At 35.5% G+C, this 25,536-nt stretch overlaps 1 protein-coding gene across 5 annotated transcripts in view; it reads left to right on the top strand.

Moving 5' to 3' along the window:
• Nucleotides 1-25,536, top strand: part of LOC125252557 (WD repeat-containing protein 7) — a 117,910-nt gene that overhangs the window by 39,900 nt on the left and 52,474 nt on the right. For 4 of the 5 annotated variants that reach the window (XM_048165961.1, XM_048165965.1, XM_048165962.1 and 1 more), the window contains 4 exons: nucleotides 4,386-4,439; nucleotides 6,360-6,478; nucleotides 8,673-8,796; nucleotides 23,017-23,130. In XM_048165961.1, the coding sequence (XP_048021918.1) occupies nucleotides 4,386-4,439; nucleotides 6,360-6,478; nucleotides 8,673-8,796; nucleotides 23,017-23,130 (411 nt within the window). The remainder of the gene's footprint in view (nucleotides 1-4,385; nucleotides 4,440-6,359; nucleotides 6,479-8,672; nucleotides 8,797-23,016; nucleotides 23,131-25,536) is intronic. The other variant, XM_048165963.1, reaches the window with a different exon arrangement.

Genomic DNA, 25,536 nt, shown 5'->3' with positions numbered 1-25,536 from the left:
AGTTCTAGATAACGGTCCGGTTCAGTGCAGGGTGTCTGTTTAAACCTTGTTAGTAACACACACACACACACTCTTCCTCAACACGTGCCCTAATTTGTCCCCCGTCCAGAGCAGCTATTGTTGGGCCACAATAGAGGAGGACTGTGAATAATCGTTTGTGTTGCGTTACACACGCCACACGCCTGTTTGGCCTCATTCAGAGGGGAAGTGGCTTCTGTTGTGCTCTTCTCTTTGACCAGAAGGGCCTGCAGCGTTTCTTTCTCATGCTAAAAGTCTTTCACGGGACAAAACCGCCGCAAGAAGCATCAGGCCTCCGTGTCCGGCATTCTGACACGCGCCTGTCCGATGAATTCTCACGCCGGACGAGATTGCGTTTAGAGAAGGTTATGATTCAGTTTTTATCTCTCAGAGAGAGAGAGAGAGAGAGAGAGAGAGAGAGCGGGTCCTCGGAGATGTGCTGAGAATATTGATCTAACACTTCTCTTTAGGTTTGTACACATAATGAAAGTTATTCAACGCGTGTAGCGTTTTTTCCCTCCTCTCGTTTCCTTGTATTGATCCGGACGGGTTTGTGAAACTGTGCTCAGGTTGTGTTATTAAGTGTTTTTTAATGGAGTCGTTCTTTAAGTCGCGTGCCAAGATAAAAGCCAAGCGTGAGCCGGCAGAAGCAGGGATTTAGAGAAACAAATGCCTGCGTTTTGAGCAGATCTCGCTGTGAGTTTCAGTCTGAAGAGGCCGGTAGATTATTTTTAGCACAGGAAAACTGATATAAAGATGTTTTTTAATTGTCATGAAGTGCCTTTTTAAAATTCACTTTTCTTTTAGACTGAAAAACGGGAGTTTAATCTATATATGCTGTTGTATTCCAGACTACATTTTTAAAATATTTTTAGCTATTTAACAGACTTGTAATGTAAATAAAGACAGGTTTTTGACCAGCTTGATTGAGGACAGCATTACTAGTAATAGTTATGGTTAACCGATATGGGTTTTTCTATTGCTGATACTGATATCTATTGAGCTGATAATGGTGACTTTAAAGGATTAGTTCACTTCAGAATTAAAATATCCTGATAATTTACCCATGTCATCCAAGATGTTCATGTCTTTTTTTCTTCAGTTCGAAAAGAAATGAAGGTTTTTGAGGAAAACATTCCAGGATTATTCTGCTTATAGTGGACTTCACTAGGGTTCAACGGGTTGAAGGTCCAAATGTCAGTTTCAGTGCAGCTTCAAAGAGCTCTACATGATCCCAGACGAGGAATAAGAGTCTAATCTAGAGAAACCATCGACCATTTTCTAAAAAAAAACATTTATATACTATTTAACCACAAATGCTCATCTTGCACTGCTGTGCGGTGTGCCACGCATTACGTAATCATGTTGGAAAGGTCACGTGTGACGTAGGTGAAAGTATCGCGGTAGGGCGAAAAACTCCATCTCATTTTCTCCTCCAACTTCAAAATCGTCCAACATCGTCGTTTTATCTTTTTTTTGTAAAGGGCATTTGACTTAGTCTTTGCATGTTCGCTTTGTAAACACTGGATCGGTACTTCCACCTACGTCACGCGTGACCTTTCCAACATGATTACGTAATGCGTGGAACATCACAGAGCAGTGCAAGACGAGCATTTGTGGTTAAAACGTATATAATTTTTATATTTTTTAGTAAATTACATATCGTTTCTCTAGATAAGACTCTTATTCCTCGTCTGGGATCATGTAGAGCTCTTTGAAGCTGCACTGAAACTGACATTTGGACCTTCAACCTGTTGAACCCCAGTGAAGTCCACTATATGGAGAAAAATCCTGGAATGTTTTCCTCAAAAACCTTCATTTCTTTTCAAATGAAGAAAGAAAGACATGAACATCTTGGATGACATGGGGGTGAGTAAATTATCAGGAAATTTCAATTCTGAAGTGAACTAATCCTTTAACAGTTTAATTGTAACCGATAAGTAGTTCACAAAATTGCATTATATTGCAAAATACTTATTTCATACAATTTTTATGTTTTATATATTTACAGAAAATGCATTTCTTTTAAAAAATGTTTTTTTTTTTGTTTTTTTTTAATCCACAGAGATTTTCCTTTTTATAAAAAAATGTGTTTTCGTACTTTCTACTTTTAGTGCACTTTTCTTTCTTTCTTAAAATATATATATTTTCTGTAAAATGCAAGGGTGTTCTGTCTGGTTCAAATTGTTTTTGGCTTCTACAGATATACCTAAAAAAAAAAGAAAAATAAATAAATTATTAAAATTATTTTGCCAAATAATTTTGTCAGATAAAGACCTTAACAAAGTCTAGTTTTTTGCTCTTCCCTCATATTTAAAAATATTTTCCATATATTTTGATGGTGTAAACAAACTTGTATGGTTGTTAAAAACAAATGTTCCCTCAAGATGTCACTTGTGGCCACTACTGAATGTGCACAGATAGAGATCACAACCCTCACTGTAGAAAAACACCTTCCACTCTGTTTGTTTGTTTGTTGAGGTTTTTCTCACTGCAGGTCCGTGGCTCCCTGTCTCTCTGTCTGCATGCATGGCTTCGCTCTGCCATCTCTCTCTCTCTCTCTCTCTCTCTCTCTCTTTCTCTCTCAAGCACTCATGGGATTTGTAGTTCTTGCTCACTCAGTCACAGTTGTAGATCTTTACCATTCAATCTCTTAATGAATGTGTGTTTTAAGAACTGCTTTTGCCATTTGTGAAAGGTTGGTTTTAGTTTGTCGAAAGGAAAGGCGTAGGTATATTTTTGTCATTTTATTTTCCTTTGTTATAGTCAGGGAGAATTTGAATTTTGTAATATATTATAATTATTATTTTACTTTTTAAATAATTATTTTTTTGTAATGGCTACTATGGAATACTGCAGTGTAACACTATCATTGGTTTTCAGTTTAGATTGATTTTATCACACACACACATATACATACACACAAATATATATATATATATATATATATATATATATATATATATATATATATATATATATATATATATATATATATATATAATGTTAGAGCTGCACGATTCTGGATAATTAGAGATCACAATTATAACAAATAATGTGTAATTTAATTAAATGAATTGCTGCAGTGTATTAAAAATTATTAATTTTAAGTCAGTTGAGTGAATGATTCAATGACTCAATCATAAAGACTTCACTTGTTTCATTACTGGATGAATCAGTGTTTTTGAACGAATCTCTTGAATGAATGATTCAATGACAAATACATTTAAACAGTCACTTGTCGCCACCTACTGGTGTAACATTATAACTGATACAGTCTTTATTTGAAGCGTCACGTTACTTTCTAAAGTTGATTTACTCTATTTTGATCGCTACTGTAGACATCAGTGTTTATATCTGAACTATAAACTTTTATCTCAGTAATTATTGTAAAACAGAAATAATGATACTGTGTGGTTGAAAAGACTGTTTGTGAAGCTGTTTCATGACAACGCAAATCTGAATGTTTGCTGCATCGTCAAAGGTTTAATCGATAGAGCCAAATCACTCATCATTTAAGAATGAGATCACATGGGTGTTTGAATCGAGATCGGCATCTTTTAATGATTAATCGTGCAGCTCTAATATATACACACAGTATGTATTTAAGCATCTGTCGTTTTTTTGTTCAATTGCAAATTTTTTGTTGAATTAACCATATTTTATCCATCTTTTTCCAGGTTTCAGTAGAATGCATTTCAGCATGAATATTTACTATGCTAATAAAAGTTTCCACCTGAAAACCACTATAATAACAGTAATATTAGTGATGTTTATTAATATCTGATGATTTGACAGTACTGTAACTGTTTGTGTAAAATACTGACTTGTTAAATAAGAAAATTATTTAAGCAGCTGCCTAATGATCCCGTATTAATTTTTGTACTTTCATATGTCTTTAAAAATACATTTATTTGGTAACGCTTTACAAAAATGTCCTTTTATTAACATTAGTTAACTATACAACAAAGATTAATAAATACTGCACATTGTTAATGTTAATGTTAACTAATGGAACCTTATTGTAAAGTGTTACCAATTATTCTTATACATTTATACACATTTTTGTCTTAAATATTGGTGTTGACCCAGTCATATTTTGATGGAAACTGTGGTTACCATAGTAAATATATATATATATATTTTTTTTGTAATAGTCATACTAACAGTCATAATAACAAATTAGTGTCTAGATTTTAATTTCTAGGTATTTCCTGTGTTCATGTATTCAGTTTATTTTCATTTAATAACGGCTGCTTTACTCTTCTAACGCTGCTGGAGGCCTTTCTTTCTTTCCTCCTTTCTTTCTTTCTTTCTTTTTTTTTCTTTTTCTTTCTGTTTCACGTATCTTTTCCTCTCTTTTCAAGCTGCCGTCGCTGTTCCGTCTTCAGGAGTGTCTTACTCTCCCTCAGTCAATGAAGGTATTCTCTCTGAATAAAGGCCTCTATCTCTTTCTCTCTATTTCTCTCTCTCTCTTTCTCTTCTCTAGCCGCGCTCGTTTTCTCTCCCTGTGCTTTCCGTCCGCCTCGCGCTCAGTGCCTGTGTGTTTATTGTGTTAGTGTGATTGGTTCTGTCTCTAGGTTCAGTTCACTTCCTCTATTCTACTGTACCTCGTGCTTGTAGTCGTTGTCTGTCTGTCTGTTTTTCTGTCTGTCTGTGTGTAAATGTCTTGGACTGCATGCTTACTTCACATACACACGTTTATCTTCAGATCCTCAGTGATTTAATAAACTTCTTTACGAGTAAAGTAATTAAATCCTTGTTTCTGTTCTGTATATACTGTAGATCAACAAAGATTAATAAATGCTGTAAAACACATTGTTCATTGTTAAATCATGTTAGTTAATATACCACCTAATGTTAACAATCGAGAACTTTGTGTTACAAAATCTTGAACATTAGTAATGGAAATTTTAGCAATTGTAATTGAAATTTTAATTCAAAAGCTGTTTAGAAAAGACAGTGATATTAAATGTACAGTACAGTCCAAAAGTTTGGAACCACTAAGATTTTTAATGTTTTTAAAAGAAGTTTCGTCTGCTCACCAAGGCTACAGTTATTTAATTAAAAATACAGTAAAAACTGTAATATTGTGAAATATTATTACAATTTAAAATAACTGTTTTCTATTTGAATATATTTGACAAAGTAATTTATTCCTGTGATGCAAAGCTGAATTTTCAGCATCGTTACTCCAGTCTTCAGTGTCACATGATCCTTCAGAAATCATTCTAATATGCTGATCTGCTGCTCAAGAAACATTTAATGCGTACAATTGTACTAAATATTTGTGTACAATATTTTTTTCAGGATTATTTGATGAATAGAAAGTTCAAAAGAACAGTGTTTATCTGAAATCTAATCTTTTGTAACATTATACATGTCTTTACTGCCACTTTTGATTGATTTAATGCATCCTTGCTGAATAAAAGTATTCATTTCTTTAATTTCTTTTCAAAAAAATAAAAATAAAAATTCTTACTGACCCCAAACTTTTGAACGGTAGTGTATAATGCTACAGAAGCTTTGTATTTCAGATAAATGCTGTTCTTTTGAACTTTCTATTCATCAAGGAATCCTGAAAAAAAAAAAAGTTTTTCTGTTTTCAACATTGAAAATAATCATAAATGTTTATTGAGCAGCAAATCAGCATATTAGAATGATTTCTGAAGGATCATGTGACACTGAAGACTGGAGTAGCGATGCTGAAAATTCAGCTTTGCATCACAGGAATAAATTACTTTGTCAAATATATTTAAATAGTACACAGTTATTTTAAATTGTAATAATATTTCACAATATTACTGTTTTTTACTGTATTTTTAATTAAATAAATGTAGCCTTGGTGAGCAGACGAAACTTCTTTTAAAAACATTAAAAATCTTAGTGGTTCCAAACTTTTGGACTGTACTGTATTAAATGATATTTTTTCTAATAATGCTTCAGTGTTTCTGCTTCGCACGTCTTTCCATTCTTGTAGATCCAGTGTAGATTTTTTCAGTTTGAGTGTGTTTTCATGAATATAAACCGATGGCCTGAATGTCCAGTAGCTTTAAGAATATTTTCCCAAAGGTAAGTGTGTTGATCTTGTTTCACAAAGAAATGTTATTTCTTTGAAGCCGAGTCAGTTTTCTCCTCAGAAAGTGCATTACCGTGTTTTCCAACAGCTGTTCCATATATTTCTGATATATGTGATTCTGTGGTGGATGTTGCTCATTTTCCCCTCATGATGCTCATGTTTCTCTGTGGTTTCTCTAGGGTCCTGTAAGGATGGGCTTCAGAGCGGCAGGCTGTCGTGAGTCGTTGTGATTGACTCTCTGTGTGATTGTGTGTTTGTGTAGGTTGGAGTCAGCTTGCCGCCATGCATTGTGTCATGCTTCCTGATCTTCTGGGTTTGGATAAATTCAGGCCTCCTCTACTGGAGATGTTGGCGCGCAGGTGGCAGGACCGCTGCCTGGAGGTATCAAAGTCTATTATTGATATTTCAATAATTATGTATTTGTTTCTTTTATTCAAATCCTTTTTCTCTTTGCACAGTCCCAATTTTGCTCATTTACTTTTAGCTAGTAAGTCATAAACTCTCTATAAAGTAATGTTTAGCCACATAATTTGACATTAATATAGAATATGTCAGGAGAAATAATCTTTAGCCGTAAGAGCAGATGCACAGATACAACTGAGTCAACGTTAATCTAAAAATCAAAAACATAATGCTGAACAGTAGCATTTATGTACTATTTTGCCAGAAAAAAATGACTGCAGCTGCTTTAATTTTAACGTTTTCAGTCTCATAGTTAACTTAATTAGTTAACATGAACTAACAATAAAAATGCTTTTATTAATACATTTATTAATCTTAATTAATGTTAGTTTCAATATTTATCTATTCATTATTAAAATTAAAAGTTGCATCTGTTCATATTATTTAATTTTATATTATTGGACCTGATATGAACTAACAATGAACAGTTGTGTTTTCGATAACTAATGTTAATAAAGATTAATAAATACTGTAAAAAATATATTGTTACAGTATTTGTTATTGTTATTTATTAATATATCTTTGTTAGTTAACGTTAGTTAATTTATTTATTAGTAAATTTTTGAAATTACATATTGCATAAATGCTGCAGAAGTGTTAGTTCACTCTAAAAAAAATTCTGGGTTAAAAATGGTCAAACCCAACAATTGGGTTGTTTTAACTCAGTGGTTGGGTTAAATGTTTGCCCAACTTGCTGGGTAGATTTATTTAACTCAACTATTATTTAAAAAATACTGTATTGCCTGCTTAAAAATGAACCATATATATTTTGGAAATTAACATTTATTAAATTGCTAATTAATAAATGTTCACCTTTTGATTATTATTGTTGCCTCTAGTAATTATGTGTCTGATTTTTAATTTCCAACCTATTTTGGGTTCATTTTAAGTCAGTCATATAGTCATTTTTAAACAATAGTTGAGTTAAATAAAACTACCCAGCAGGTTGGGCAAACATTTAACCCAACTGCTGGGTTTGTCCATATTTAACCCAACTTGGGTTGTTTTTAACCCAGGATTTTTTTGTGTTCATGTAGTTATGTTAACATGAAACCTACAGTAATTACTAGAAAAACTCCTGAAATTGTAGTTGATTAAGGTTTTTTAGTTTTAGCTATATATTATTCATCTCTAATGATAATTATTACATTATTATTTTAATTTACAATAATATTAAAGTGAACATATTGCTTTTTCTCATGTTCATCTTTCTTTAGTGTGTTTAATGTTGCTGTTTGAGCATGAAAAAGATTCTTCTCTATATCAGTGTCAGTGTTTCTGAACTCCCTGAAACGCCTCCATCTTGAGTTTTCTTCACAATATTCCTCATTTAAATAATTAATGCGCAGAATAAAGGGGCGAGGCCTGGTTGAGTTAGTTAGTAGTGTGTTGAAACTGGCGGTTATGGTAAGGGGTGGGGCATTTCCCAAACACCAATCACAACACACTGCTCCAGCCGACCAATCAGAGCGCACTGTGCTTTTCAGAAGGAGGGGCTTCATAGAGACAGGAACTAAACAGAGCATTACTGACAGACTGGGAAGAGAGGAGCTGCAACAATGAGGAAAATAATCCACATTCAAGCAGGAAAACCTGTTCTAGTAGAGCCCAAAAACAAAATCCTTTAATATTTTATTCATAATTCACCAGAAGTCTTTTGTTTTTGTGAGCAGCACTGTGCCAAGTGATCTGAGTTTGTCAGAGTGTGACGCCCGTGACCGCAGAGGTGTCGTACGCCACACTGAGAGAGAAATGAAGAGAGACAGACAGAGAGAGAAAGAAAAGAAAGAAAGAAACGCTCTGTTAAGCATCCTTAATCCTTTTTCTCCAAGGGTTCCTCTCTGTCTCTCTCTCTCTTCTCGCATTCACTTTCATTCGTATCTCGCAGCTTTAGCACCTGCTAACCCCGCGGGACAAAGACACACACTCCATCTCTCTCAATGGCTTCTTTCAGGCTTGTGCTTTATTCGTGAGCTTCATCTCAGCGGTCTGTCATTTGAGTTCGGCTGCTGTGGCTTCAACTGCACTTTCTTAAAGAGAGCCTTTTCAACAGGAACGCTGCAGTGTCTGTGTGTAAACCTGACGTGTGTGTGTGTGTGTGTGTGTGTTGCAGGTTCGAGAGGCGGCCCAGGCTCTCCTCTTGGCTGAACTGCGCCGGATCGGTCAGTCAGGCAGGAAGGACACCATTGACATGTGGGCGCCGTATCTGCCGCAGTACGTGGACGCGGTCAGCTCCCGTAAGTATTACACTGAACACTCCTGCCGGTTCAACCTCAGTTATCAATCTCAGTCAACACACACACACATATGTCAGGTTTTATATTATAATATTATATATTACAAGTTTAATGAGACAGATTTGCCTGTATTTGGGTGTGAGCAAAAACAGACCGTTTTTGTGTGCGTCCCTTTAAATGCAAATGAGCCACCTTTCCAGAAGAGGGTGGAGCTTTAACAGCTCAACAACAACAAAGCTGGAGAATCTCACGCAGACAAAATGACGAAAGTGTTCAGCCTTACATTGTTCAAACCGGAGTCGACACTGATGGAGAGACTCAGGAAGAAGTTACAACTTTTAGATGTTTCTGAATGGTTAGTGGATAAATTGATGTAGTTGCTGTGGAGTTGATTCAACTCATCCACTAGCATGTGCCGTCATGTTCATCTTTTGTGTTGAATTGACCCTCGTTTGTGAAGCAGTCCGGCGTAAAACGACGACAAGACAACAACACTCTACTACAACAACTCTTCCTCTTCTCTAAAGCCCTTTGTTGTGTGTTCTCAGGGGCGGAGTTAATGTAAATTTTAGGGTTTGTGATGACACTAACCCGGGAAGAAGCTTGTTGTAGTCCCTACCAGCCGTTTGTTGTAGTCCTTAAAGGGTTAGTTCACCCAAAAATTTAAATAATGTGATTCATTACTCACCCTCATGTCGTTCCACACCCGTAAGACCTTCGTTCATCTTCAGAACTCAAATTAAGATATTTTTGATGAAATCCGATGGCTCAGTGAGGCCTGCATAGCCAGCAATGACATTTCCTCTCTCAAGATCCATTAATGTACTAAAAACATATTTAAATCAGTTCATGTGAGTACAGTGGTTCAATATTAATATTATAAAGTGATGAGAATATTTTTGGTGCGCCAAAAAAACAAAATAACGACTTATTTAGTGATGGCTGATTTCAAAACAATGCTTCAGGAAGCTTCGGAGCATAATGAATCAGTGTGTCGAATCAGCGGTTCGGAGCGCCAAAGTCACGTGATTTCAGCAGTTTGACACGAGAGCTGAATCATGATTCGATACACTGATTCATTGTGCTCCTAAGCTTCCTGAAGCAGTGTTTTGAAATCAGCCATCACTAAATAAGTTGTCATTTTGTTTTTTTGGCGCACAAAAATATTCTCGTCACTTTATAATATTAACATTGAACCACTGTACTCACATGAACTGATTTAAATATGTTTTTAGTACATTAATGGATCTTGAGAGAGGAAATGTCATTGCTCAGGCCTCACTAAGTCATCAGATTTCATCAAAAATATCTTAATTTGTGTTCTGAAGATGAATGAAGGTCTTACTGGTGTGGAACGACATGAGGGAGAGAAATTAATGACATTATTTTCATTTTTGGGTGAACTAACCCTTTAAAAAGCGATTTCTGTAAAAGAAAATATCTCTCTTTGCATTGAACTTTGAGCGTCGTAACTTTGCAGATGTTGTTTATGCTCAAACAGCAACATTACACACTAACTAAAGTTACAAAAAGTGAAATCATAATCCAACCACCCCTTTAATCTGTCTGTCTGATCAAACTTTTATTTATTTCTGTGAAACTAGCCAATACACCCATAAGTTTTTACATTAACACAACAGAATTGAACATGTCGGAGCATGTTTTGCACTTCCTGGCCCACACAGGAAGTCAGATACGTCTCCCAAGGACGTTTATGTAGTTGGCCACTGATGAACCAGCACAAACACTCCAGCTCATGGGAACCGTAGGAAAGTTTTCAAGGAGGTTCTGGGGTGAATCAGGAATCTTTGAGATTCCCCCCTAGGATCTCAGCAATGGGAAATACTTTGCTTTCCACTCCCGATTACAGACACGTTCAGTTACGTTTACCAGCACAAACCTGGCCGTCTCAAACCTCACACCGCCTACTGAGGAGAAAACCTCCGGACACGCCGCTCATCAAAGCAGATGAGGTGTGTGAAAACACACAAACACAGGGTATAATGTGTCTGTGGCTGTTTTCACACTTAGTTCGATTGTTTGGTCCAAACCCGAGTTCGATCCCTCCCTCCCTCCCGCCCTCGCAGGTCTTATTTCAGTGTTTGTGTTGTATTGATGTTCCTCAAACATCCTGCTTAGGGTTTGTTCTGAACCTCTAAGAGCAGATCATTTCAGTCTCAGGTTTGCTGTTTGTTCTTTGTTTTTGTACTTTATACTTTATTACTTTTTAAGAAGTTGTTGAGCACAGTTTTTCCCCCTGTCTTGATGTATTTCCTATCGAAACAGGATGTTTCGATCTATGTTCTGCTTGCTAGTCAGCGGTAGGTGGATTTAGGGGCGGGACGTTCTCATTCTAGAGAGCATGTGAGTTTGACAGAAAGATGTCAGAATACACAGTGAATCGCAGTTTGTTGTGTGTGGAGCTGCATAGCTGCCTGATTGATAATAATCATAAACGTTTCTTGAGCATATTAGAATGATTTCTGAAGGATCATGTGACACTGAAGACTGTAGTAATGATACTGAAAATTCAGCTTTGATCACTGGATATAAATTACATTTTCACATGTATTCACATAGAAAACAGCTGTTTTAAATCTTAATAATATTTCACAATTTTTACTGTATTTTTGATCAAATAAATGCAGCCTTGATTAGCAATAGAGACTTTTCAAAAACATTAAAAATCTTACCAAACCCAAACTTTCGAATGCTACTCTAGATGATCTCAAAGCTAATAGACAATCATCCTAAATGGTTAGCAGCATAATTATGCTGTCTTGTAAGATGCATTACAAATCAGTCACTTATGAGGATCCATTTCATCTAAGATGCTCCCTTAGAAGGCAGTTGTCTGTGTAGGCAGTAGACGACTCATTAGAGTTTAGAACAGAGCCGCAATGTCACCTACAGTGTGTACTTTTGTGTCTGTGTGTGTTTAAAGTCATTTACAGCAAGAAAGCTTCGGTGTGTGTGTGTGTGTGTGTGTGTCTCTATGGGCCGTTGATGGGAGGCAAGCAGTGGCCCCTGGGACCGGTTGCCATGGTGACGGTTGCTGGTCAGTGTAATGTTACCGTGGCAGCAGTGACCTCAGCAGGGTACAGGACTGCAGGGGTCAGTGAAAGCGATCTGTCCCGCACACACACACACACACACTCGTTTATTGAGTGTGTAACAGCACGACTGTCTTTTGCCATTTTAGTATTTGCTCTTTTATTGAGATGTTTTACAATGAGATGTTCAGAAACACACACACACACACACACACAGTGTCCTTTACAGCCGTATGTTTATATCAGCACTGATTATATCAACCTTTTATGAGGTCAAGCATCACTATGACCATTCATCTTATTTAGTTTTAGGAGTTCATATCACTAAATGCATAACTCATCCTGCAGCTCTTGTTGGATTTCTCTAATCATGTGACAACATGTTTTGGATGATCATGTAATTAATTTGATATTGAAACAAAACTATATTTTAAGTTAAAGCAAATAACAATAAAGCAAAAAAAGAAAATACACAGCTCACACACATTTGGGATAAAATAGCTAATTTTTAATTGAATTGAACTGTTTTTGTTACTTTTATTTTATTATTATTATTATTTTGCATACTCTACACAGTAAAACATGATCATGATTTTAATGATAAATTATAAAAACGGTTAAATAAATGAAAAAGTTCTGTTAACTGTAATATATCTAACTGTACGTTTAATGTAATTTTACAGTAAAACACCATTAAATTTACAGTTTTAGGAAGTGAAAAATAACAAGTCATTGTATAACTTGCAGTGAAAAAACGTAAATTGACATTCCCACAATTCCCTGTGTGAAAAACTAGTTTTTCTTTTTTCTAATCAGTTATGTACATTAGGGTTTTATGTTACATCTAATGTTTATTATAAAACATTATTTATAAAACTTTAAGCTGCCGGGTTTTTTACCGTAAATGTAAAAAAAAAATTTTTACAGTATGTAAAATAAACAGTTTAAAAAATTAACCTTTAAATTATATGGTTTTGAACTGTAAAATAGACAGTAAACTAAGCACTGTCCCATAAAACCTAAAATGTTGCTACCGTATATTTTACGGTAACGTTCTGGCAAGCACTCAAACTGGGATTTTGCTGGGATTTTTTTTTTTTTTTTTTTACAGTGTAATATGTAATTAAAGTATGCAAATACAGTTCTCTAATATGCATAAAAATACACAGCACATCCATTTTGAATAAAACAATTAAATTTTATTGTTTGTTTTTATTTTTTAGTGTTTTTAATGAATTTCTGCATACTTTATTATCCAATTTAAGTATGCAAATGCAATAATATACATAAAAATACACATCACATACTTTTTAAATAAAACAATTAAATTAGATTGAACTTTTTTTTATTGTTTGTTTTTGTTTTTTAGTGTTTTTAATGAATTTCTGCATACTTTATTATCCAATTTAAGTATGCAAATGCGTTAATATGCATATCACATACATTTTGGATAAAATTAATTCATTTTTAATTAGATTTTACTTTTTTGGTGAGTGATTGCACATAAAAAATCAGACAAAAATATTACGTTAAAGTAAAATCTAGGCAGGAATCACATTTTGTTTTCATGTTTTTCTATGCAAACCATAAAACAGAAACAATGTGATGCAGATTAAATTCAAACAGATCAAACTGAACCACAATATTTGGCATTTTGTCTTTCATCACAGAAAATTTTGTAATTTTTTTTGTTAATTGCTTAATACTTGCTTCTCTCAAGCAGATTTACACATCTATAATTTAAAGTCTTTCTCTAATGGGAAAACAGATCACAAATATCGATGACTCATCCTGCACCACACAGATTTTTGTCCAATCATGTGCTCTCTAGAACTAAAACCACCTGACTAGCGAGTTAAAACACAAGCACAAGTTAAGCTGTGTAAATTTGTTGAGTGTTTTGCCGTGACCAAGTCAAGACCAAGCTTTACTCTTTCCGTTCCTGAATCATACAATACAAACACACACAGATCAGGCGTTTAGGTGTGTGTGTCACGTCAGCAGCAGCCCTGAAAACACACAGGTTTTTGATTTGCAGCCCGACTGAAGGCTTTTACCGATGGCGGTCAAGCGCTGGTGTTTTTAAGCGTGTCTCTGCTCCTATTGCAGTTAAAGGTCAGCTCTCCCTCTCACAGAAACACACAGATGCATGCTGGGCATTAGCTGCTCTGGAAATGAATAAATGACCTTTTCCTGTTCACAAAAAAACATGTGGAATAAATGACAGGCTCTGAGAAAAACCAGACATATGCAGTGAAAGTGAGACAGGTGCATTCTGGGGCTCTGTGATGGGCTTTATATTATATCTGTGGCGGAATGTGTCACAGGAAATGGTTGAATAGAGAATAAACAAAGATAAATGTGATGCAGAAAGGGAGGCGTAAAATACACACAAACATGAAAATGATGACCGCTTCTGCGTGCTCTTCTGATGGAGATTCATGCCATTAGATTGATGCCATAAAATAATTTTGAAAGTTTTGACTTCACTCATTTTTTTGGAGTTCTCGCTCCTGACACTTACTCTTTTACACATTTTTTGGACATATATTTATCAAGCAGTCTAATAAGGAAAAAAACATACACCTCTGTTTCATATGACTACAGTCTAACCCAAACCCTTTGTTACATTAATCATTTTTACCTTTGAGTGCCTTTTTTGTAAGATTACAGCAACAGTTTTGTGCCAAATCATTCATATATGTGTCCTCTCTTCAGATATATGAATCTCTGCATACTCAAGTACACGATTTAAGTATGCAGATGCAATACTCTAATAAGAAAAAAAAATGCATTACAAGCATTTTGGATAAATTAGTTAATTTTGTTTAATTTTTTATTTTATGTTCGGTTGTTGTAGTCATTCAGTCTCTCTCTCACCTTCACTGCTCAAGCTCGGCTCTCCTGTTAGATGTTCACGGCTGGGATTTACCCTTCCCAGCATCCCCTGGGGTGATGAGCGGTGAGGTAGAGGGGCAGAGCGGTGGGAGGGACGGATGAGCAGGTGATTAAAACAGGCCTCAGGCGGTTCTTCCGCGAGAGAGCGGTCAGGCCCACGGATGTGCCTCTATAATCCCACACAGTTTTCCTGCACACACACCCTGAGGGTGAAAGACACGCTCAAACCCTCCGTACCAGCCGTTTATCTTCAAGGAATATTCTGGGTTATTTACAGCTTAAGCTCTATCGACAGCGTCCGCGACGAGCTGTCAATTACCTCGGAGAAGAATTTACACTGAAAACAATCAAAAAACATTGTCCGTTATTACATTATTTCAACAAATACATGAAGAAACTGACAGAAATTTTAATTGTTATTCATTGAAAATCTTCCACTCCACTACAGATCTTTTAAATTTAATTTGCACTTCCACAAATCACTATTCCTAATGCATTATATTGCATTATGTATTGATAATTTATGAGATACAAATGCCATTTGGTTTTGTTGGCGTTGAACCCTGTGTCTCGATGCATTAGGTTTGATACTGTATGTGCAAGAACGAATGACATTTGATAAAATTGCAGTATATTGCTCTCACAAAATTGTCGTATGACTTCATAAGGGTTGGAATATAATTCATAAGTCTTGCATTATATTCCAAATATGGACCATAATGCATTTTTGTCTTTTTTGACAGATCTAGTCACTATTCCTTTTTATTGTATGAAAATGTTCAGTGTGAATTAGTGTTATTTTAGTGTAATTCATATACTATTATAATGTGTATTCATATTTTGAATTAGTTTTAGATTTTCTGTTTTAATTTTATAGTACATTTTGTTGTCTGTTTTTGTCATTTTTATTTTTGTCTATATAATTTTTATGATCAATTTTAGTTTTGTTATTTTAATACTTTATTAAAATAACCTTTTAATTATTAAAATGTATTAAAATATTTTACTTTTGATTTCAGCCAGGAAATTAAAACTAAAATATTATTAAAATATACTAAAAATTATTTAAACCTATGAATAACATTTCTGTTCATTGAAATGAAGCTGAAATAAAATAAAATATAAATATTAGTAACGAAAATTACAAATGTTGCCTTGGCAATAAACTTAAAAATTAAACTAAAATTAAAACTAAAAAGTAAAACTGAAATTAAATAAATAAATTAAACATAATTAGCAATATAAAAAAAAATAAAACTAATAAAATGACAAAAGCATATAACAAAATTACTAAAAAATTAAACTAAAATTAAAACTAAAACTAAAATTGAAATAAAATAAATTAAACCGAAATTGCAATCTTTATATTAAAAAAAGCTAATAAAATGACAAAAGCATATAAGGAAATAACTAAAAATTACACTAAAATTAACATGAAAACAAAATATATAAAAATAAAAACATTCTCCATACTAGCTATACTATAAAACATAATAAAACTAACTAAACACTGATTTCAGTGATTATTTTTTGTTACAATTATAATGACATGCAGGTGAATAAATGCTGACAAATACTCGTTTTTAGGTCAGCTATTGCTTTAAGTCAAAAATATCCCAGAATATTCTGCTTTACATCATTTTAGTTTAAAATGGCATTTAATTTAATCATGTGACACATTTGATGACCCTTTTAAAGGCTCAGAAAACATTCCAGCACAAGCTCGATTCTTATATTTTCACAGAGATGCTAAAGTCACTCCTCTGTGTTTCTGATGTCCTTTTGTTCTCGGCACCTTCATGAAATTATGATTGTCATCGTACCGTTATATTCTGTGTGTTGTAGTATAAAATCAGAATCGGATCGTGGCCGTGCTGAGAAACGTCCTGCTTGCAGCCTGACTGCAGCTGGGCTGAATTTTAAAGCGTTCCCCTGTGAACAGAGAGACGAGAGAGACAAAGGATGGAGGGAGAGGGAGGATGGGGTTAACAAGGCCGGGTGTAAGCAGTGTGTCATGCTTGACACAGGCGTTTGACCTTGCTGGAGGCCGATTTTACCCAACCGACACCAACATCTCTGAGTTATGAGCTGCTGTCCGCTCGCTCGCTCGCTCGTGTGTGTGTGTGTTTGTGTGTGTGTGTGTGTGTGTTCAAATCATGCTGTGAAGTCTTCTTGTGTTTATATGCCTCACTGAAGACACACAAAACTCACAATCACAGCTCAAGCCATCAAAACCAAACACACACACACTTGAACAGCCTGGGTCACATCATCATGGTTAACACACAAACAGTTTAGTGAGTGTTTTCTGACTTCCTATAATTAATGTTTATGTCATGAATTCATTATGATATTTGGCTCAGATTGGATTTACCAAACACTAATGAGCCGACTTGTTATTTCCCATATCTTCCACATTGGACCCTCATAAGTGAGTGACTTTGAACACACTACATAGGGTGCATGAGAGACTCGACTTATTCTAAAATGTCTAACTATTTTAATTCATACTGTTCAATATTTAATGAATTTCCTATTTACAATATGAATATTTGCCATATTGGCTGTTTGCTGTCAGTGCTGGGCAATAACCAGTGTCATTTTTTTTTATATTTAATATTTTAACATTAATTTTTTTAATTAGGGGCCAAGCACCGAAGGTGCTTAGGCACCTATTGTTATTGTTGGCGTTCCGTATGCTTATTATTATTCTTCTTCCGCTCTTGAAGTCTATGGCAGCCCATAGAACCGCTTGCGGGAAAGTTGTGAAATTTGGCACACAGTTAGAGGACAGAATGACCTTTGTCCACAGCAAATTTGGAGTCTCTAACTCAATCCCTCTAGCGCCACCAGCTGTCCAAATTTGCACTTATGTTTATGCTAATAACTTTTGAACCATAAGGGCTAGAAACAAAATTCTTTTTTCCTCTGATTCCTTGGGTCAACTTCCTGTCCGCCATATTGTTTTTCTTTAAAAACATACTTTTTCGAACTCCTCCTAGACTGTTGCTCTGATTTTCACCAAAATCGAACCGTATCATCTTGAGTCAATGCCGACAAAAAGTTATGGATTTCAAGTCGATATGTCAAACCGTTTTCATATACCGGAGCAACGAATTTGAGGCATGATGCAAAACCCAGTCTTGAAGCTGTATCTCTGCAATGCTTTGACATATTGACACCAAACTTTGCAAGTGTCATTGTCACCTCACTCTGACCATACCACATTAATTTGGTCACAGCCCCACCTATTGGTCAAAAGTGATGAACCAGTAAATCCTCATTTTTGATCATTTTTCAGCTAATTTGCATAAAATGATCTTAATAGGTCTTTAATTGCTCACTGCTGCTGTTGGTCTGATGCTCACGGCCGTGTTGGCTGGCTTCTTGTGCCGTTTTTGTGCTTGGCCCCGTAATTGCTGCTTGCAGCTATATTATTTTGAATGTTTTTATTTTTGCATTTTGCATTTTGCAAATTTTTATTAAAGTTAAACTAAGTGAAAACAAGAAATGTTGCTTTGACAACTAACTGAAATAAAATAAGTATACATTTTTTTATATTTTGTTTTATTTCGTTACTTTTTTAAAAAAAAAAATTTCTGGTTTTAGTTACTGATTACTTGTAATATGGAATATGTCATCAGATTCCAAAAATGAAATGCTTGTAATTGGTTAACATTAAATTTTAAAGTACTTAAAGATTATTTAAATATATTTATATTTAAAATAATCAGACTACAGTTACTTTTTTATTGATTACATGATTACACAATATTTACAAAATGGCAGCAAATTATTAAAAATGTATCGACGATTCTCCTTAATTCTTATTTTTCTTTTAAATGTTCCTTTTTAAAAAGGTATTGACTTTATATTTTAATTTTAATTTTGAACGTAACATTTTTCTAACATTTAATTATTAGCTTTTCATCAATTCACGAACCAGTTCCCAGTTTGAGAAACCCTGACGTAATGTAATGTAATATTTAATGTACTTTATGTTGTTTATAGCAAAGAAAGGAATACATTTTCTTTCTTTGTATTTTTATATCAATATGGCACAAGATTATCATATTTAAATCAATGTGATAAATGAGTTGAGTCAAAAGTATTCAAATAAGTAATCTAAAAGTAATCAAATCTCATAGATTGTTACTAAACACAATTGTATCATGTCATTTGTATTCAGTAATGGACTACAGTCTGTAAGTAATCTACTCAGCACTGGTTGCTGTGCATTGTGGGATTGCCTTTTCTGTGAAGAAAATGTAGTGTGATTTTCTTCGAATTTGGCCGAACGAGGTATTTTTGCTGCCTACATTTTCAATTGTGTGATTTTCTCTCTGATTGTCACCTGTTCCTTCATGATGAGAAGAGAAAAGGTGTGCGTTTCTTATGTCTCTCTGAGTAGCCCAGGACACACAAACACAGACTTTATCAAAGCTAATTGGGCGGATATTGTCAATATGGCATCTGAAGTGCCTCAGACTGAGACCAGATTAGCCAGTTGTGATTATCTGCTCCAGTTCACTGTTTTGTGACTTTCTGAATGTGATGAACATCAGCCCAATATCGTCTGTAATTCTAAATCATTTTTTGATTTAGAATCATTTAAGATCAAATTCTGATCTTAAATCTCTAGATTGACATTTTAATTTCATTGTTACCATTTAATGTTCTTTGTTCGCTCAAAACATTTGAGTCTTTAAATGGCTTTTTTAAACATGTTTTTTTGCACCTTTTTGTTGTATGGTGCAATTCATAAACTATTAATGATTCAAGGATAAATGCAGTGTTATTTATGGAAGCTTGTTTCCGCCAATAAAAAAAAAACAAAAATAAAAAAAAGTAATTGCGACTTTTTGTCTCACAAAAAAAAAAGTATTTTTATTCAGACTTTTTTTCTTGCAATTGTGAGTTTGCATCTCACAATTCTGACTTTTTTCTCAGAATTTCGAGATATAAAAATTTGCATGTTATAGTCATCTTTAAAACTTTTAAAACATCTTTTTTCCCTCACAATTGAACATTATAACATGCAATTGCGAGAAAAATGTCAGAGTTGCAAGATATAAACTCACAATTTTGACTTTTTTTTCCTCACAATTCTTTTTTTTCTGGCAATTGCATGTTATAATGTTCAGTTGTGAGGGAAAAAATGTTTTAACAATTTTAAAACATTATAACATGCAAATGTGAGTTTTCTCACAATTGCATTTATATCACTCAATTCTGACTTTATAACTTGTAATTCTGACTTATAAACTCATGATTGTGAGTTATCTCACAATTCTGAAAAAAAGGTGAAAAATTCTGAGATAAAATGTAATTACCAGTCTTATTTTTTATTTAATGTCAGAAACAAGCTTTCATAGTTATTTTAGTGTTGTTTATATGCTATTTTATTTTTTATTAATATCTTGAATTTTTCAGTTTTTCCAGAGTGTGTGTGAGAGAGAGTGTGTGTATAAGTGTGTGTGTGTGAGTGTTTATGATTGTGTATGTGAGTGTATGTGTGAGAAGAGTGTGTATGTCTGTATGAGTGTGTGTGAGTATTTATGAGTGTGTGTGTGTGTGTGCGTGTGTGTATTTGTGAATTTGTGTGTGTGTGTGTGTGTGTTAGCACAAATTAAAGACACTTAATAATTTCTGTCTATGTGTGTGTGTGTGTGTGTGTGTGTGTGTGTGTGTGTGTGTGTGTGTGCACAAGTGTGTGTGTGTGTTACAGTAATGCAGATACATCTGATTGTGGTCTCTGTGCGAGTTTGTTTTTCTTCTATTCCGCGTGTGTTTTTCTCTCTGTGAGTGTGTTCTGTCAGTCAGATCTGGATCAGTCTGACAGCTCTTAAACACCAGACCCGTCTCTCTCTCCGCTGAGGGTTCGCGGGGGTCTGGGGGTCTCATTAATTAGCGCCCCGTCTAGATTAGCTCATTCTCACCTTTAAGCAGCATTGATTCATTTGCAGCCTCTTTAATGAAAAGCTTATTTTAATTGGTAATTCCAGGATAAGCACCGAATGAAGGCGCAGAATAAAAATGGTGGTAATCAGGCGCTAAAGCTTAATAAAGCCTCGATAATGCAAAGCACCAATAAACCCTGATGAGCTTTTTAACAAGGTTGCCAGAAAACAAGAGAAGTTAGCGACATTTGCGGAAAAGAGACAACAAGATAAATGCCGTTCTTCCAAATTTGGTCGTTGCCGCAGCAGCAACTGCATTTTCATTTATTATACTGTGATTGACTTCTGTTAGCGATATAATGTCGCATTTTGATTAATATCAATATTCCTGTAGTTACTCAGTCAGTTTTACTCAGTTCAGGTGACTTTAGTACCAGGGTTATTATCGTTAACTAAAACTAAAACCATCAAATATCCATTTCGTTACTTGAAATAACATAAATGTTAGCTAATATAAAATAAAATATATAAAACGCATTTTATTTCAGCTAGTTGTCAAAGCAAGATTTCTTATTTTCATTTAGTATAACTTAAGCTTAAAGGTGGCCTAGAAGATGTAATATAAGTCTAAGGTGTCCCCTGAATGTGTCTGTGAAGTTTCAGGTCAAAATACCCCATAGATTTTTTTTAATTAATTTTTTTAACTGCCTATTTTGGGGCATCATTAACTATGCACCGTTTCAGGCTGCGGCCCCTTTAAATCTCGCGCTCCCCGCCCCCCCGAGCTCTCGACTATAATACAGTGCATAAACAAAGTTCACACAGCTAATATAACCCTCAAAATGGATCTTTACAAGATGTTCGTCATGCATACTGCATGCATGGATCAGATCATGTGAGTATTGTATTTATTTGGATGTTTACATTTGATTCTGAATGAGTTTGAGGCTATGCTCTGTGGCTAAAGCTAACATTACACACTGTTGGAGAGATTTATAAAGAATGAAGTTGTGTTTATGAATTATACAGACTGCAAGTGTTTAAAAATGAAAATAGCGACGGCTCTTGTCTCCGTGAATACAGTAAGAAACGATGGTAACTTTAACCACATTTAACAGTACATTAGCAACATGCTAACAAAACATTTAGAAAGACAATTCACAAATATCACTAAAAATATCATGTTATCATGAATCATGTCAGTTATTATTGCTCCATCTACATTTACATTTACATTTATTCATTTGGCAGACGCTTTTATCCAAAGCGACTTACAAGTGAGGAATACAACAAGCGAGTCGTCATGACGAGGCAAATAGACAAGAAGTGCTCATAATACAAGTTATAGGCAGTGCTCAGATTATCCTAAACTACAATAGAGAGGAAGTGAAAGGATAGGTATAAGATTTTTTTTTATTATTTTTTTTTAAGATGAGGTTAAGTGCTCACGAAAGAGATGGGTTTTCAGCTGTCTTTTGAATATTGGCAGGGATTCCGCATTCCGGATGAAGGCAGGAAGATCATTCCACCAGCAAGGGACAGTGAATGAGAATGTTCTGGAAAGTGATTTCGTGCCTCTCTGTGATGGTACCACAAGCCTTCGCTCCTTTAATGAGCGCAGGTTTCTGGTAGGAGTGTAGACTCGTAAGAGTGAGTGGAAGTAGGAGGTGCTGAGCCTGTGGTGGATCTGTAAGCAAGCGTCAACGCCTTGAATTTGATGCGAGCAGCAAGTGGTAGCCAGTGAAGAGAGATGAAGAGAGGCGTGACGTGGGCTCTTTTGGGCTCGTTGAAGACGAGACGTGCTGCTGCGTTCTGAATCATTTGTAGAGGCTTGATTGTGCATGATGTGCATGATTGTCCATCTGCCATTTTTCACTATTGTTCTTGCTTGCTTACCTAGTCTGATGATTCAGCTGTGCACAGATCCAGACGTTAATACTGGCTGCCCTTGTTTAATGCCTTAAACATGAGCTGGAATATGCAAATATTGGGGTCGTACATATTAATGATCCCGACTGTTACGTAACAGTCGGTGTTATGTTGAGATTCGCCTGTTCTTCGGAGGTCGTTTAAACAAATGAGATTTATATAAGAAGGAGGAAACAATGGAGTTTGAGACTCACTGTATGTCATTTCCATGTACTGAACTCTTGTTATTCAACTATGCCGAGGTAAATTAAATTTTTGATTCTAGGGCACCTTTAAAATAACTAAAACTGAAACTAAATAATAGAAAAACTGCAACTAAAAAAATGACAAAAACACAACAAAAGTTAAAACATTATCTTGCGACATGCGGAAAAGAGAATTTGTAATTTCGTTCTTTGTCATTCTGCATTTTCACTTGTGATTGGCTTGTGTGTTTGCAGCGGGAACCGCCCCAGAGACCGCCCAGCCTGCCCCGCCCCCTGCTGAAGCCCCGCCCACTGAGACCAAAGTTCCAGAGGAAGAGATGGACGTGACGGATGATGACATCACAGCAGGTAAGGACACACCCTCATGTCTGTCTCTCTTCGTGTGTGGCAGTGGCAGCAGAACGGCATGTTCTTCCTGCAGGATGAGATTCCTGAGTTTCTCATTTCAGTACCTTGGAGAAGGGAAATATCACACACACACACACACACACACACACACACACACACACACACACACACACACACACACACACACACACACACACACACACAGAGTTTCAGACCCTAAGGAAGACCCTAATCATCTCCCATGGTTCCCAACACCACAGACATCATTACTCTGACCCTGAACAGCACACAGATGGAGTGAATGTATCAGTCTCTGTTTGTCGAGCAGCTCACTTTGAGTACAAACTTTAGGACATAACGCCATATTTTGATTCATATCAATATTCCTGTAGTTGCTCAGTCTGTCATTCTTCAGATCAGGTGGTTTTCTAATGACTTTAGAACGAGTTATCATCATTAACCTAGACTAGAACCATAAAATACGTCAAAATTTTGTTTTAATTCTCACTATTAATTACTGTTTTACCCTCAATAAACTCCTAATTGCTGCTTATTAATATTAGTAAGTTAGTTAAGTTTAGGTAATGGGTAGGATTAAGGGATGTAGAATAAGCTCATGCAGAATAAGACATTAATATCTGCTCTAAAAGTACTAATTAACTACCAATATCCTAATAATATGCATACTAATAACTAGTTGCTTAATAGTGAGAATTGGACCCCAAACTAAAGTGTTACATACGCTATCGTTCAATTGATCAAAAGTGGCTTTTCATAATATTACACAGATTCTATTTCAAATAAATGCTGTTCTTTTAAACTTAATTTTCATCAAAGAATATTAAAAAAACAAATTTATGATGGTTTCCACAAAAATATGAACTGTTTTCAACATTAATAATAATCATAAATGTTTCTTGAGCAGCAAATCAACGTATTAGAATGATTTCTGAAGGATCATGTGACACTGAAGACTGGAGGAATGATGCTGAAAATTCAGCTTTGATCACAGGATATAAATTACAGTTTAATATATATTCACATAGAAAACAGTTATATAAAATTGTAATAATATTTCACTGTTTTTACTGTATTTCTGATCAAATAAATGCAGAATTGGTGAGCAGAAGAGATAAGAAAGGATTGTAGTAAGACTGTGTGTGAGACACAGGCAGCACTCGGTTCGTCTGGACTTACTGATTTAATTCTGCAGAATAAATGGAAAAACAATGTCAATAAGTGAAAAATGAGAGTAGAAAATGATAAATCGTCATGCATGTCTGTGTTATTGACTGGATGCAGAGAGCCGACTGGACTGCAGCAGAGAGAGAGACGGACGGCAGCGTATGCTGCTTTTCACAAGTGCTAGAAATAGTGATTGCTTTACTGTGTGTGTGTGTGTGTGTGTGTGTGTGTGCACAAGATTGTCTTGTTGGCCTGTTCAGACCAGATTTTTATGATTCAGTGCAAATGCATGTGGAACTGAAACTAAATTTACACCATCATCACATCAATTCACTTCAATAAACTCAAGTCCCAGCCTACATGTGTTCTTTCACTGGGAATTAAGTCATATAACGGACATGAGATGGGTTACTATTGTAGATTTTCACAGCGAATAGAAGGATGTTTGGATGGAGAGACTGTCACATAAGTGGAGGATCGATGGAGAGATTATCAGTGTCTCACATTAATGTGGTGAAAGTGTTTCCTGTTAATCCTCCTTAACCAGCTAGAACAGGACAGACCTGCATGAGAACTGTGACTTTATCAGCATCTTTCTTGATGTGTGTGAGATGTGTCGTGTGTTATGAAAGATCTCGGATTCACATTCATGCTTCAGTTCTGCTCGCATTGATCTGATATCAGATCTGCTCCTGTTTCTCTCGCTGATCTCTGATGATCAGAGCTCTCGTTTCTGTGATCGTCTGATCAAATCAGGGTCTTGAACCACAGCTGTGAGAATTTAGACAGTTACATTGGTATACAGTGGTGAACCGGCGACAGGGTCATGGGCGGCCAAGACTCACTGATGCATGTGGGGAGCGAAGGCTGGCTCATGTGGTCTGATCCAACAGACAAGCTCCTCTAGCTCAAATTGCTCAAGAAGTTAATGCTGGTTCTGATAGAAAGGTGTCAGAATACACAGTGCATCAGTTTGTTGTGTATGGAGCTGCATAGCTGCTGACCAGTCAAGGTGCCCATGCTGACCCCTGTCCAGTGCCGAAAGAGCCAACAGTGGACACGTGAGCATCAGAACTGGACCATGGAGCAATGGAAGAAGGTGGCCTGGTCTGATGAATCATGTGGATGGCCGGGTGCATGTGCGTCGCTTACCTGGGGAACACATGGCACCAGGATGCACTATGGGAAGAAGGCAAGCCAGCGGAGGCAGTGTGAGGCTTT

Source organism: Megalobrama amblycephala, linkage group LG18, assembly GCF_018812025.1.
Source record: "Megalobrama amblycephala isolate DHTTF-2021 linkage group LG18, ASM1881202v1, whole genome shotgun sequence".
Classification (NCBI taxonomy): Eukaryota; Metazoa; Chordata; class Actinopteri; order Cypriniformes; family Xenocyprididae; genus Megalobrama; species Megalobrama amblycephala.
The sequence above is the reverse complement of the archived record's forward strand: the minus strand, read 5'-3'. Positions and strand labels throughout refer to the sequence as shown.